This window comes from Glycine soja, chromosome 16 (genome assembly GCF_004193775.1).
Source record: "Glycine soja cultivar W05 chromosome 16, ASM419377v2, whole genome shotgun sequence".
Taxonomy (NCBI): domain Eukaryota; kingdom Viridiplantae; phylum Streptophyta; class Magnoliopsida; order Fabales; family Fabaceae; genus Glycine; species Glycine soja.
This window is the reverse complement of record NC_041017.1, coordinates 38,114,548-38,129,816: the sequence shown is the minus strand read 5'-3', so window position 1 is coordinate 38,129,816 and position 15,269 is coordinate 38,114,548. Positions and strand designations below refer to the sequence as shown.

General features: G+C 35.2%; 3 protein-coding genes across 4 annotated transcripts; 1 reads left to right on the top strand and 2 right to left on the bottom strand.

Moving 5' to 3' along the window:
- Positions 1-280: 280 nt before the first annotated feature.
- On the bottom strand, positions 281-3,124 carry LOC114389182 (pentatricopeptide repeat-containing protein At1g73400, mitochondrial-like). 2 transcript variants are annotated; one of them, XM_028349804.1, is made up of 2 exons: positions 879-3,124; positions 281-795 (listed from the first exon to the last, which is right to left on the bottom strand). In XM_028349804.1, the coding sequence occupies exon 1, from the start codon at positions 2,872-2,874 to the stop codon at positions 1,099-1,101; it is 1,776 nt and encodes a 591-aa protein (XP_028205605.1). In that variant the 5' UTR covers positions 2,875-3,124; the 3' UTR covers positions 281-795; positions 879-1,098. The 2 variants fall into 2 exon arrangements, with proteins under 2 accessions (XP_028205605.1, XP_028205606.1); XM_028349805.1 differs by having other exon boundaries at positions 281-786.
- A 2,134-nt stretch (positions 3,125-5,258) lies between these two features.
- LOC114390426 (glutamate decarboxylase-like) lies at positions 5,259-9,628 on the bottom strand. Its single transcript, XM_028351166.1, has 6 exons — positions 9,482-9,628; positions 9,124-9,328; positions 8,168-8,368; positions 7,308-7,776; positions 6,548-6,600; positions 5,259-5,978 (listed from the first exon to the last, which is right to left on the bottom strand). Exons 1-6 carry the CDS (start codon positions 9,574-9,576, stop codon positions 5,502-5,504), a joined length of 1,500 nt encoding a protein of 499 aa, XP_028206967.1. The 5' UTR covers positions 9,577-9,628; the 3' UTR covers positions 5,259-5,501.
- Positions 9,629-10,664: 1,036 nt separating this feature from the next.
- Positions 10,665-14,299, top strand: LOC114390763 (pentatricopeptide repeat-containing protein At1g20230). The gene is made up of 2 exons (XM_028351640.1): positions 10,665-13,225; positions 13,980-14,299. Exon 1 carries the CDS (start codon positions 10,767-10,769, stop codon positions 13,011-13,013), a length of 2,247 nt encoding a protein of 748 aa, XP_028207441.1. The 5' UTR covers positions 10,665-10,766; the 3' UTR covers positions 13,014-13,225; positions 13,980-14,299.
- Positions 14,300-15,269: the final 970 nt, after the last annotated feature.

Genomic DNA, 15,269 nt, shown 5'->3' with positions numbered 1-15,269 from the left:
ACTACAAGATCACACAATGCAATTGTACTCGATTAAAAACAAAATTCTCAACAATACTATTTATCATAAGATTCCTTTTAATATTTTCCTTCAATATCCTTGTTGGTCTTCCTCTATCTCTTTTCACAAGACAAGTTAGTTTACATAGTAATTGATTTAGCACACAGCTTAGCAATGGTGGACTCAATGTAGCCAAATTGGAATCATTATTACCTGATATTAATAATACTTTGAAATCTTTCCCCAGAATAAACATCAGATTTCAACTAAGGCTACGACATGAATCATAAATTCATAATGCATTCTAATATATAAACATAACTTCGTGAATGGTTTGTAAAATAGAGAAAACATTCACAGAGAATGATCTTAATCATATATTAAGGCACTGGCCTGACATGTTTTAAGAAACTCCATCTTTCCACCACTGGATCTCCAACAAAACAAAGCCTCCTAACTGAAAGAAACATCAAAAGAAACAGGAATATAGAATGTTCCAAAAATTTAGAAGAGAAAAAGTATATGGCATCATTATTGAAGTGAAGATACATTCCTTACAACTGTGATACAGTTCGACACTTGAAAAAGCCAAAGTAAACTATGGCCCCCCAAAAAATGCAAGATAACATCTTATAAACTGTATTACTTCTGTGCTGAAATAATTAACAGATTCTTGACCAGATAACAAACTTTACCATCAAGCAAATCTTTGCAACCTCTGTCCTCTCATAGTCACATACTCACATGCAACCATAAAATAGATACAAGAATCTTCCCACCTTTAGGCTGCATCAACTAACCAACATCGTACAATCAAAATATGTCATGACAGCTTCCATTGTTTCTCTAGATGAATTAAAAAAGATCGAGAGACTTACATTTTTTTCATGCAAAAATTATTGGCAGCAAACGGCATGACCAATAGAACATGCTTAAAGATGCAACTTGTTATCATCATGAAGTAGTCCAATATGTAATGCAGGGCAAGTTTGACAGCAGTATCTGAAATAGCTAATACTGAAACCTGCCATGCTTCCAGAAACTATGTGTCATACCATGATTTCCCTCTTAAACTCAACAAAGAAACTTCTAACACTATTATTTCCCTCTTAAACTCATGCTCTTACGCTTCTGGCTTAGTGCATAACGCCTTGCCATACCATGATTATAGAATTTTCTCATATGTTCTGAAACCCTATGAATGGCCTGGAGATCGCCAATCACTGACAGTTGCATCAAAAAGGAGTCGAACTTTTTATATGGCAATTTTATTCCCTTGTTTATCACTTCTTCCAAAAGAAAACAGGCATCTTCCACTTTATTGCAGTTAAATAGCCCATCGATCATCACACTGTATGTGTCAATGTCCGGTCTGCAACCCCTGTTGTCCATTTCCTGCCAAGTTTCAAATGCCCCATCAGGATCATCAATCTCAAAAAACATTGAAATCAGCATATTGTATGTCTGGACACTAGGAATGCAATTCAATTCAATCATTCTTCCATAGAGTTTAAGGGCATCCTCAGACTTCTTATTGTCACAAAGAACCTTGAGAAAACAATTATAAGTAACAATATCTGGTCGGTAACTTTTGTTTCCCATCTCTTCCAAGAACTTATAAGCTTCATCTATCTTTCCACACACACACATTCCCTCAATTATTTCCTTGTATGTTGTGACATCAGGAAGACAGCCACTGCTAATCATATGCCCTATAAGTTTAAAACACTCCTCCATTCTATCATGTTGGGCAAGAGCCACAATTATAATTGCATAAGTCTTGGCAGTGGGAGAAGATATAGATGAACCTTTTGTTCTCATGAACTCAAAAAGATCTACAGCCTCTGTTACCATACCTGCTTTGCAGTATGTATCAATGGCAGTGTTGTACGCAAAATTGTCAGGCCTATGACCCAGTTCAACCATTTCTTCCAGTAATTTCATCCCTCTAGTCGGGTTTCTAACCCTACACCACCCAAAAACGAATATATTATATGTTTCCGCATTAGGCTTGACAGTTTTCCTCATTTTCTTATACAGAGTTTCAGCATCCTCAACCAAGCAACACTTGCACAGTGCATCCAGCAGCAAGTTAAATGCATTTATTTCCGGTTGCGTCTTCACCCTTATCCTCCTCTTCCTTGCAAACTTCTGCACATGAGTAAGATACTTCTCAGTATACTTTCTCAAAATCACCAAAAGAACTTCAACCGGAACCGTAGTCTTGTTATTCCTCTTCATATATTCCAACACATCACAAACTATCCGAAACTGTTTCACCTTGTACCTAGTACTAGATAAGATGTCCATCATATCATTATAAGCACAAGGCTCATGTGAATAATCCTCTTGATGACCAGCCCAAGTGAAAAACCTGAGTGCAATTTTTTCATCATATCTAAGCCTATGCAGCACCCCAGTAACCAAAGGGGTGGACAATGGGATCCCCAATTGGCCAAGAGCTTTCTCCATATTGTTAAATTCAGCTAAATTATCCATCACAGTGCTATACACCTTATCAACATCACTTTCAAAACCATTACCCTCTACAAGACCACTCTCACTACAACTAAGATCTTGGTTCATGGAAACAGTTTCTGAACAATAATGGCGGTTAGAAATATGACAAGCAATATAATAATAGTTCAAGGGCAATGAATATTGAATCAAGTGCACACAAGAAATATTATTATCAGATAGCGATGGCCTTTGGTAATGAGCAGAGTAATGAAAGGGTGAAAACCTTGTTAGTTGAAGAGTGGTTTCAATTTGTGGCAGAACATTGTTTCTGAAGATGTGACAATAAGGGAGGGTGCGTGATGAAAAGGAAAGGTTTTTCAGAGAATTTATGTACCTATGAAACATACCCATCATCGTTAATTTTTGGTTTTGGAATTGAGGGCAATGAAGGAAGAGTGAGAAGGCGTTCAGAAACAAGGAGCAGATGAGTAAGATGCAGTTTTGATATCTGGGTATGTGTGGATTTTCTGTGAACTGTGTTGAAAACAGAGGAAGAGAGAGAACAGAGAAGCTTACTGTGGATGCTGCTGCTTCAAAATGGCAGCGTCGTTTCGATGACGAAAAGGGAGCCAAGGAAAACAAATCACACCGTAGACCTGCAGTGTCCGGCTATGTTTTTTTTTTTTTTTTTTCCTCTTAAATATATTTTTAAGGTTAAATTAATCATTTCTTCAGACCCTTACTTTTTAGTTCTTGAAAGTGATCTAGTTTCTGTAATATCATAAAACTATGAAATTATAAAAACTGAAAAGATGATTTTAAACTATAAGAACTAGAAAACTAAAAACTATGAAACTATAAAGATTAAAGAAATAATTTAACCTATTTTTAATCTATGGTGTTTTTTAATTTCCAAGTAAATTTGAATTTTTTTAATAATTTTTTTCTTTATAAGTTTTTATTTATTTAATTTCAATAAATTTATATTTTTTTAATTCCTTTAAAATTCATTTTTTATTTTAAATTATGTAAGTTTGCATTCATTAGGACTAAAATTGAAAAATAGAAATTTAGGTAGAATAAAATTGAACTAAAAAATTTACAGAGATAAAAATTAAAAACATGTAAACTTACAAAAATTAAAATAACAAAAAAAATCTTAAAAAACCAAAATTAAAAAATATGCAAAGTTATAAGAATAAAAGCATATTTAAGTTTTTTTGTCTATGATTTTGATTTTATGTGTGACATGGAGCTTTATTATGTTTTAGTAAAGGAAATCGTGTCATTATTTTATTTTAGGGGAAAATATTATTTTTTTAGACTCAGTTTTTATATCATCTAATTTAATTTATGTATTTTTTTTAAAATTTTATTTTTAGTCATTTCTCGTAGGATTCTTACATAAACATTAACTTTTGGCTAACATGAAAAACATTGGACATTTTTTTCAATTCATTAAAATGATTATGAAATTTTTTTAAAAAGAATTTATTAATATGTATCTCCAAAAAAGACTTCATTTATATCTTTTTTTTCGTCATCATTCTTTAATAGTTATTGTAATTTTGTTATTACGTCTTCTAATGATTTTGTTTATTTCTTGAACATCACCTCCACGAACTCACACTATAAATGAATAGTATAATTTATTTATAATATAAGAAATGATATCAGCATCATTGGTAAGAAAGAATTAAAAGTAACTTTTTTTTATAAAATGCAAAAATTAAATTAAAAAAATATAAAATTATGAGGACTAAAAATAATATTTCATTAAAATATATGGACTAAAAATATATTTTGCCTTTATTTTATTTTTAGGATTGAGAAAATGCATAATTTATGTGTACCTATCAGTTTATGAATTTAAACGCGTTTCTCCGTGGTTGTGTGCTATCGCATTTTCTCGTGGCTTATAGCATGTCAAGTAAAATATATTTGGATTTGAATAAAACTCAAGTCCTATAGAAACCTATTTTGAGGATTTTTAGTGGGTACTTATAGGCTAAGCTCGCATTGATTCACTAGCATTGAATTCGGACTCAATTTAAAATTTAAGTTTTACATTTCATTGGATAACCTTTATATTTGAATGTGTCTTTTAAAAAATTTCATGTCCACTCTTGCTTTTATTGAGCACAACTCACATGTCTTTTAAGCCTTAATCAATAATTAACGATAATATTTCAAATTTTCTTATTTAAAATATAGAATATATTTTTTGTTGAATAGCTAAGATCAGTGTAATTTCTTTATACAAATGACACAATGTTAGTTTTCTTATATTTTCAACAATTTAAAAAACAATTTTTTCTTCAATGATGTAAGATACTATCGATAAATAATATAATCTATTTTGATTTAGTAGATTTTTATAACATAATTAATACAACTGTTTCGTAAAAAGATTATTATGTATTGATGAAAAGTTTTAGTGACACATGTAACTGATTGAAAACTATGATTTCCGGTGCTTAAAAAATATATATTCAACTAGTTATACTATATAAATACATTTTCTAAATATATTCTTAAATCGTTTTGAAAAAACACAATTTTAAACATTTGTGTAAAATTCAATGCTTAAATATTTGTTGAATAAAATTCACTTTGTATTCTTTACTCCTCCTATATTCCAAATCTGGCTTCATCCCTACTTGTCTGGGAAGGAAACTACCTCACCAATGTTATATGAAGGTGGGGGAGTATCCATATATCTATCTTGACACTATCCTAATAGAGGCAAGTTTTTTTTCCCACTTCTCTTTTCCTTCATCTCTAATAAAAATTTCATCTCTAATAAAAATTAACTTGAGCATTATATGATAATAGTGCCTTTTGATGAGTACCAAATTACCAACTCAAAAGAGAGAGAGAGAATTATCCCTTAGGCAAGAGCAGCAATGAGTATTAGAATCCATCATGCATTGGCATTGCTTATTGCTACAAAGCCATTACACACTCACATATCCACAAAGATAAGAAACAAAGCACCATAACTCATAGCAAGGTGGCCAAAAGGCCAAGATTTGGTAAGCCTAGCATGCTCCAAGTCTCTTGCCATCCACAAGTCGCTTCCAGTAGAAAGCAATCTCTTTCTGAGTCTCTATTGCAGCTTTCTTAATCTTCTCACCAGTCTCACTAGTGATAGCTGTGATATGAACAGCTTTGGTAGTGAGGGGGCTAGGAAGTGTGTCCAAGAGCTTCACAACTTTCTCTATGTCAGCGGCGAGTCTCTCGGCCAAGCCGCGGCTGAAATCCTCCCTGATCACCACCCGAAGGACAGCAATGTGTTGAGCATCTGGTGGCATTGTATAGGCAGGAACTATCCACCCGAATTTTCTCAGATGGTCTGCTATCTCAAACACTGTGTGTTGACTACTGTCTTTCAAGGAGAAGGCTACAAGTGGCACACCGATATCCTTGGAGATGATGTTAAACCGACCTGTTCTCTCGATTCCTTCCTTCAGAACTCTTGCATTCTCCCAGCAATTTTCCATGATATTTTTGTAACCCTTGTGTTCACAAGAGCAAGAAGAATAACCAAATGTATAAGAGAAAATAGATATTGCACAAAATGGCACTCAGGCACCAATTTACCATGAAGTTTATGATCATTTGTAATGTTTACAGAATGAAGCAAATATGTCTGCTATTCTGCCTTGGTTGTTGCTAAATCATTCACCGTGCAGTTGTTATTTCTAAATTTTGGTTTAGCAGTTAAATTGTGGACACTGTTTGATGAATTTTGAAACTAATCAAGTAGTCACTTCTAGTATATCTTCATTGGGATATGATAACAGGGAGAAACAACCAAGAAAACTAATGCATCTGCATATTAATATAAGTACATTGATTTTGGTTTAGCCAAAGTTTTGGCCATTTGAACTAATGCTTTCATTCATGCTAATAGCTGTAACTTTGGCGATTGCTGAATTTCATTCTGGCCATGAAGTCAATGTTATTGATTTGTACACAAGTTAATCGGGTAAGCCAAATCCCATATATCATACAACCATAATTGAAAATATTATTAAGTGAATTCCGTATGAGTATATTTCAAAGAAAAAGGTGAAACGATTACCTCAAAGCCAAGCCGAATCAATTGATAATATTGAGCAATAATTTGACTAGATCCTGTCAACAGAAATACAAAGAATTGGGAAGGACAAAAGAAAAATAATATTATGCTAAAACATTCATATAATTGCTATAGAAACCAAATAACACTAATTGATTTCCCCATGCTTGTTATTACAAGTATCTAATCAACATATTTAAGAATTAGATCTATACACGCAATCAAATCACATGTATGATCCAGACAAATTCAATGGGGTTGAACACAATTTGTTTGCAATAACACAATTTTGTTTGCAAGAACACAAGTTTTGGAAGAGTTTTCCTCACAAAATAGCTTGCAAACAACAGCACGCAAACAAATCTGTTTGAATTCTAGCAATAACATGCAGAGGTCTCATAAAATCTACATTTTGGGGTAGGACTTAAGCAGATTCAAAATTATCGAAGGCAAACTCAATCTAAAATTCTCAATAAAACATCATTTTTTTTTCAGACAGCAAGGCATTATTGATTCAGATATAACATAACACTCTAAGCTGAATTAAGATAGTTGCTTCTCACTTAAAAAGGGTTTCAATGGATTCTATCATTTAGACAAGGAAACGAGAGATAGATTCTTCAAAACAACTATTAATTGCATTTGAACTGAATACTTTGGCAGTGAGACATATACAAACAATTCCTAAATTGCATATATATACAAAGATACTAATTGCATAAAAAAAAAATCAAATACATGTATCAACTCATACATTTGTTACCTTTGGAGAAATTCAATGTGAAAGTGGGCTGATCAGATCCAAGATAATTTATGTGAAAAACAAGTTCATCTGGCAAGTCATCTTTGCTCCTCCATACAACCCAACCAACACCAGGGTAGACAAGACCATACTTGTGACCACTAACATTGATGCTTTTCACCAACGGCAAACGGAAGTCCCACTCTAAATCAGGATATAGAAATGGGGCAATAAACCCCCCACTGGCAGCATCTACATGAATTGGGGTATCCCAACCTGTCTCATTGTTCTTTTTAGTAAGAAGTTCATCGAGAAGCTTCACATCCTCAAACTCTCCGGTCATAGTTGACCCCAAAATGGCTGCAACACAGATGGTGTTCTCATCTACCATTTCAACTGCTTTCGCAGGGTCCATCACATAGTATCCTTCTTTGAGTTTCACTTCCTTGAGCTCTACCTCAAAGTACCTTGCAAATTTTTCCCAACAAACCTGTGAAGAAAATTTCAAAGAACATCAAACATTGAGGTCTAAAGGCCCCAAAATCTGGCACATAGTTACCAAATACTTGGTATGGGTACTGGTACGTGGTACCTATAGGCATGCAATTTGTCACTTTTTGCATTATTATTATAGGACTTTCTTCAAAGAGAACCAGTATGCAGCATGTGGTAAGGTGAATTCCAGTAAACGGTACAAAGGATTATTGAGAGAATTCTTAACTATATTGTGGCACATTAATCACTAAAGCACTTTGGTTCTACTATATTTCAAAGTAATTTTCAGGATTAAATGTACCTATTTCCCATGATATGATGATGCACCTAACACAAATTAAAAGTTGTTTGAAAATACATGGCATCAAACACAATTTGAGACCCACCTGCACATTAGCCCCAGTTACTATGTTGGGCTTATCATATGGTTTGCCTTCTGCTTTTCTCTTTGTCTGCCATTTCCTTTTAAAAGCTAGACCTGCCAACATTATTGCCTCCGATGACCCCACAGTTCCCACACCTACTGCAGTCTCATCATCACTTATAGGAGCATGGAATAGATTTGCTATGATATTAACACACCGGTTCTGCAGAATTTAACAAAATGAAACTAATCAATCTTTCAGTCTCAAACTTCATCTGAAAATAATCATATAAGGATCCATATATAATATCAGTATCTTCAAATTTACTAGTGAACTTCAGTTACAGAACATTGGTATGCAATGATTTTATTTAAAACAAAGTAATCTACAATGAATCTTCATCTGACAACGAAAAACATAAGATCTAAGAAGTTACCATCTGATATACTAAATTTTCATAAGTGTCAGAAAAATCAGCAGTACTTTATTTTTCTTAATACCCCTAGCCTTTCTTTGAAAAATTCCATTTTATACAAAAGGCAACTGGAGCTGAGAATAATAATTTTAGGGGGGCAGAGGAAGGGGGGGAAATTAGAAATATTTGGCATACACAAACTAAAATTCTACATAATTAAACAGATGAATAATCAAACCCTTCCACACTTAATAACTTCAAAGCATAAAACATATTTCAAACAATTCTATTTATTTGTTTATTTATTTTACAAAAGGTTTTAAATTTCGGTTACAGTCTTGTCCCGGTCCTTGATATTGCAGAAAATTACAGATAAATAAAGTTGATGCAGCCACAATTGTGGTCATAAAGACCTAAATAACCTTGATGTTGCAGCCTAAATCCCAGTTGTAGACTACTAGTATTTTTTAAAATCCTTTTTTGACAGACTGAACTTCAAGGACCTAAATGTCATGATCATATAATAATAAAGACAGCAAATATACTGAGAGAAGTGACAGACCTGGAGCTCAGTGGTGACAGGATACTCATCCATGTCAACGTAGTTCTTGTTAAGTGAAGCCATTATGAGCTTGTCACACTCAGGCTCCATCCAAGTGGTCACAAACGAGGCCAAGTTGAGCCTTGGTGCACCATCCAACATCAACTCATCGTTTATTATCTGATAAGCAGCATCTTTTGGTATGGATTTCTCCGGCATCTTGAACCTGCACTCAACATTTCCATCACAAACAAAGAAACAAACGTCATTTCAGTAGAAACCAAACCTTCTTTTTTTGTCTGTTGATTATGCTTTCTTCAACAGAATGGATCCACAACAACAACAACTAAGTGTGAAGTTCTGAGAAAAAGTAACGTACTTTGGAATAGGTTCACGCACATATCTGGAAGCAAAAGTATAGTTTAGGCTCTGGTCTTGTTCATCTGGGTGTGTGGCAGTGGATGTGAGAACCATTTTTGGTTGCTTTTCTTTTCTTCTGAGCCAATTGTCTAGGTGTGAAACACTGAACTGTGAAGAGACAGGGTCACCACTTATATTAGAAGATGAGAATTTTATCTTCTTTGGGTAGAATCCAAAAGGATAAATTCCCTGCAATCTCGGTAAGAAAACTTTCTCGCTTAGTGTATCATTTTTTTAACTGTGTGGTCCAGTGTTATGCCACTTTGGTACCATATTGATATCGATACTTACATTGGAGTATTTTCATATAGCTTTTACTTACACTTTTTCCTCTCTCTCTCTCTCTTATTACTTTACATAATTTATTTATTACATATTCTCATTTTTTGGTACGGATTAATCCATTTTAGCTGGTGGTTTTAAGTTTAATTCTTTAATATCTAACCGGATTGTTTTTTAATAAAAATATTGTTTATAGTAATTTTACCTTTATACTTCTTACATGACACTTTTATGTATTCAATTAATGGTCAAGTTGACAATTAATATTAGGGACATGAAATTAAGGTAAAATTTTTCAAATATTAAGAATCAAATCAAAAGAAAAATTTATTAGAAATCAGACATAAAAAATGTATATTTATCATAGACTAAAAATATATTTAACCCTAATGATTATAATGTAGTACATTGTTTAATTAAAATGAATTTTATTAATCTTAATATAATATAATTGTTAAATAATATTATTTCTTAAGTATATAATTAATCAGATTCCTAATTTGTGTTATAAAAAAATATAGGTAAGAAAAATGAAGGATACCTAGGTTATAAAAACTGAATTTATTAAATTCACAACACTTTGTATTCCTAATGCATCGTGTAGTGGTGTCCCATCAATCTATAATGAGATAGTAAGTCCCTTTCATGGTTTGGATGTGCACATTGTCATTTGGTTTAGAGTTAAAATGCCGACACTTTAATTGAATGTGCATCCACATTTCTTAGCCATCCGTTCCTTATTGTGCTTTTTCCTTTTACACAAACGAATCACATCTAAAAAATATATAAAATAATTCAGTGGGTATTTTTAAAAAATATAAAAATGAAAACTAACTAATGTTATTTTATAATGAGTATTCAATTTGTAGAATATACGGAATAAGACATAGTGACATACAGCAACAGCAGCCGCATTTCCTTCGTTCTGAGAATCGAGCAGCAACGTTAACAGTGAGTGTGGTATGTTCCACGCCCTCTCCCAATGCCTGTCCTCCAGCACAGCCTCCCTGTCCCAGGCGCGGCAAGCCCACGCCCTCATTCTCCGACTGAACCTCTTCTCCGACACCCAACTCACCACCAGCCTCCTCTCCTTCTACGCCAACGCTCTCTCCCTCTCCACCCCCCAACTCTCCCTCACCCTCTCCTCCCACCTCCCCCACCCCACCCTCTTCTCCTTCTCCTCCCTCATCCACGCCTTCGCCCGCTCCCACCACTTCCCCCACGTCCTCACCACCTTCTCCCACCTCCACCCTCTCCGCCTCATCCCCGACGCCTTCCTCCTCCCCTCCGCCATCAAGTCCTGCGCCTCCCTCCGCGCCCTCGACCCTGGCCAACAGCTCCACGCCTTCGCCGCCGCATCCGGCTTCCTCACTGATTCCATTGTGGCATCCTCCTTGACCCACATGTACCTCAAATGCGACCGCATTTTGGATGCCCGGAAACTGTTTGATAGAATGCCTGATAGGGATGTGGTTGTCTGGAGTGCCATGATTGCCGGGTACTCGCGGCTCGGCCTCGTGGAAGAGGCCAAGGAGCTCTTTGGGGAGATGAGGAGTGGTGGAGTGGAGCCCAATTTGGTGTCGTGGAATGGCATGCTTGCCGGGTTTGGGAACAACGGGTTTTACGATGAGGCCGTGGGGATGTTTCGGGTGATGTTGGTGCAAGGGTTTTGGCCTGACGGGAGTACTGTTTCGTGTGTGCTTCCTGCTGTGGGGTGCTTGGAGGATGTGGTCGTGGGGGCTCAGGTTCATGGTTATGTCATCAAGCAAGGGCTGGGGTCTGACAAGTTTGTGGTTAGTGCCATGCTTGATATGTATGGGAAATGTGGCTGTGTGAAGGAGATGAGCCGGGTGTTTGATGAAGTGGAGGAAATGGAAATTGGGTCTTTGAATGCTTTTCTTACTGGGTTGTCACGGAATGGTATGGTTGACACCGCGTTGGAGGTGTTTAACAAGTTTAAGGACCAAAAAATGGAGTTGAATGTTGTGACGTGGACGTCAATAATAGCTAGCTGCTCGCAGAACGGGAAGGATTTGGAGGCTTTGGAGCTTTTTAGAGATATGCAGGCTTATGGGGTGGAGCCTAATGCTGTGACAATCCCGAGCTTGATTCCTGCTTGTGGGAATATCTCGGCATTGATGCACGGGAAGGAAATCCATTGCTTTTCTCTCAGAAGGGGGATTTTTGATGATGTATATGTAGGTAGTGCGTTGATAGACATGTATGCCAAGTGTGGGAGAATTCAGTTGGCCCGACGTTGTTTTGATAAGATGTCGGCCCTGAATTTGGTTTCTTGGAATGCTGTTATGAAAGGGTATGCAATGCATGGGAAGGCTAAGGAAACAATGGAAATGTTTCATATGATGCTGCAGAGTGGTCAGAAGCCTGATTTGGTTACATTTACATGTGTTTTATCAGCGTGCGCGCAAAACGGCCTGACTGAAGAAGGGTGGCGTTATTATAATAGTATGTCCGAAGAACATGGCATTGAGCCTAAAATGGAACATTATGCTTGCTTGGTGACACTTCTCAGTCGTGTTGGAAAACTTGAAGAGGCTTACTCTATCATTAAGGAAATGCCTTTTGAACCTGATGCTTGTGTATGGGGAGCCTTGCTAAGTTCTTGCAGAGTTCACAATAATTTGAGTTTAGGCGAGATTGCTGCGGAGAAGCTTTTCTTCTTAGAACCAACCAACCCTGGGAACTATATTCTTCTGTCCAATATCTATGCTTCAAAGGGCTTGTGGGATGAAGAAAATAGAATACGCGAAGTGATGAAAAGCAAGGGATTGAGGAAAAACCCTGGGTATAGTTGGATTGAAGTTGGACACAAAGTACACATGCTTCTTGCTGGTGACCAATCACATCCACAAATGAAAGATATTTTGGAGAAGTTGGATAAATTGAATATGCAGATGAAGAAGTCTGGTTACCTCCCTAAGACTAACTTTGTGTTGCAAGATGTGGAGGAACAGGATAAGGAGCAGATATTGTGTGGGCACAGTGAGAAGTTGGCAGTAGTATTAGGACTACTCAACACAAGTCCAGGACAACCTCTTCAAGTGATTAAGAACCTGAGAATCTGTGATGACTGCCATGCTGTGATTAAAGTAATAAGCAGATTGGAAGGAAGAGAAATTTATGTAAGAGACACAAATCGTTTTCACCATTTCAAAGACGGTGTTTGTTCTTGTGGAGATTTTTGGTAAACTGATCTTGGCTGTCTGGGGTAAGAGGAGAGTCAATTCTCTGCCATGGGTCCTTACAGTAGATCAGAAAACAGATAATAATCAAGATTATTTGCATTGACAAGAATTTTATGCCATGGGGTTAAACTTCTTGAGAGTGTAGATATGCGTGCTTCATCTTTTGGTGGCTGGCAGCTAAATAATTCTCAGTGGCTCCAGTCGTTTTCAGCATGGTAAACTTTTCTCTTCACTTCCCTTTGTTCTTGTAATCAAGATTTATAGCAGCCTGATGGAAGGGAGACAAATTTCAGGTCTCATTATGCAACTAGGCCGGCAGAAAATTTATGGAACTCTGACATTATTACTTGCCTAATTATATTATTTTCTATTATTTGAAGTCTTTTAATGGTTGAGAGTTGAGAATAAGTATCTGTGAAGCTGGTTGACATGTTAATGTAAATTGGCTTTTATATGGGCCCTCCTCTGTGCTTTTCAAGGTCTGATATGCTTTTACCAGCATGATTGAGGAACGACGTGACGAGGAAGAACTCCAAGAAAATTGTATATTGAATTGCCAAACCACCTACTTTCTGGCTCTTTCCAACAACCATTTTGTGGCTAACATATCGTCTAGGATATTTTCCTGAGAACTCATGGCCTGATTCTGTAGATTTTCCTTTACAAGGGTACTATGTCCATGTTAGTGATAGATACCTGATTTCACATCAATTAGTAGAATCAAACACACGTTAATTTGTGATACTTCTACTCAGAGTCTTCACAGGCTCAAAGTCTTCCAGAATTTTTTTTTCTGGAGTAGAGCATGTATTTCTACTGTTTACTTTGCTTTTGTCAAATGGGACTAAGATATTTATCATAATAAATGTTGCTTCTTTAACTGTGACTTTATGTGGGTCTCGTTTAAGGATGTCTTATGAATTTGAGACGTAATTCTTATGCTTCTGCTGCATGGCATTGTGAATTCAGGGATTCTCCAATTGGAGAAGCGTCCATTGGCAATTTCTAGAGATATTGTTCACTACTTCATTTGTTGCTGAATCTTTTCACTTGCTTGGCTGCAATTGATTTTTGGGCTTTGATTATCCTCATTATGGGGTTCATCAGTAACGCATTACTCTCAACTTGTTCAAGATTCTGCGGAGAGCAGCATACATTTAAGAAGCAGACCAGCATGTTAGCGGTTTGCCTGGTGTTTTTTTTAAGAACTAGCTAAATGAGTCTTTTTTGGTTTGATCATCCAATTTAGAATTCGGTGACATATATCTAAAGCTCGAATTAGATTTGGATATTTTATCTCTTAAGTTTTAATTTCTATATGATTGTAGGTAATAAATTCTCCGTTTGGCTTTGATTCTTGTAAAGTATGGGTGTACTTTACAGGACAAAGTGAAGTTATAATTGTTATTTAGAGAATTAATTGTTATCACCATAAAATACATGTACATTTAGGAAACTGTCACATTTTTTTCATAAACAAGCCAATTTTGTTGATTATTGTTGAACAAGGACATCTAGATCTTTTGTTAGTCCACACATTTTTTATTTGAGTCCATATTGTATTCAGTTACTTATTTTATGTGAAATGATATAAGTCTTTTACCTAAAAAAAGAAATTATTATAATTTTAACGTTGATTTTTTTAATTAATAATTATAGCTTCACTTTGTCATCTAAAGTGTATTTCTTCCATTTAGAAGAGTTAAATCCTTCTTGTAAGTCATGAAGTGTAACAGTGATAAGGCCCAAATGTTTTGTTCAATATTGCCTAATGTTCTTCAAATGCGCAACTAGACCAAGATCCTTTGCCAAAATCCCCAAAATAATTCCTCATCAAGGTCATAATCATCCCATAAAACCACAAAGTAAAATGATTTTTTAAAGCGTATATTACTTTATGGGAAAATTATGTTTTAGTTATTGTATTTTCATAAAATCTCATTTTTTAATCCTTGTAATTTTATATCATCTAATTTAGTTGCTATAATTTTAAATTTGGGTCTAATTCAATCCAATAAAATTGGCTAGTGAGAAGATGATTACTCGTACTTATATATTTTCTCTTAGAATCATCTCCACTCATCGTGAAACCTGTGTTTTTTTTTTAATAAGTATTACATTTGACCTTGGGTGATTGAATTAATTTGTTTTAATAAAGAAATGGTTTTGATTTTGATTTTACAGATATTTTAAATAATATCGATTTCTCATAATTTTAAGTGTTAATGCATGTTCCACCAAAAAGTTTTAAATACTTGC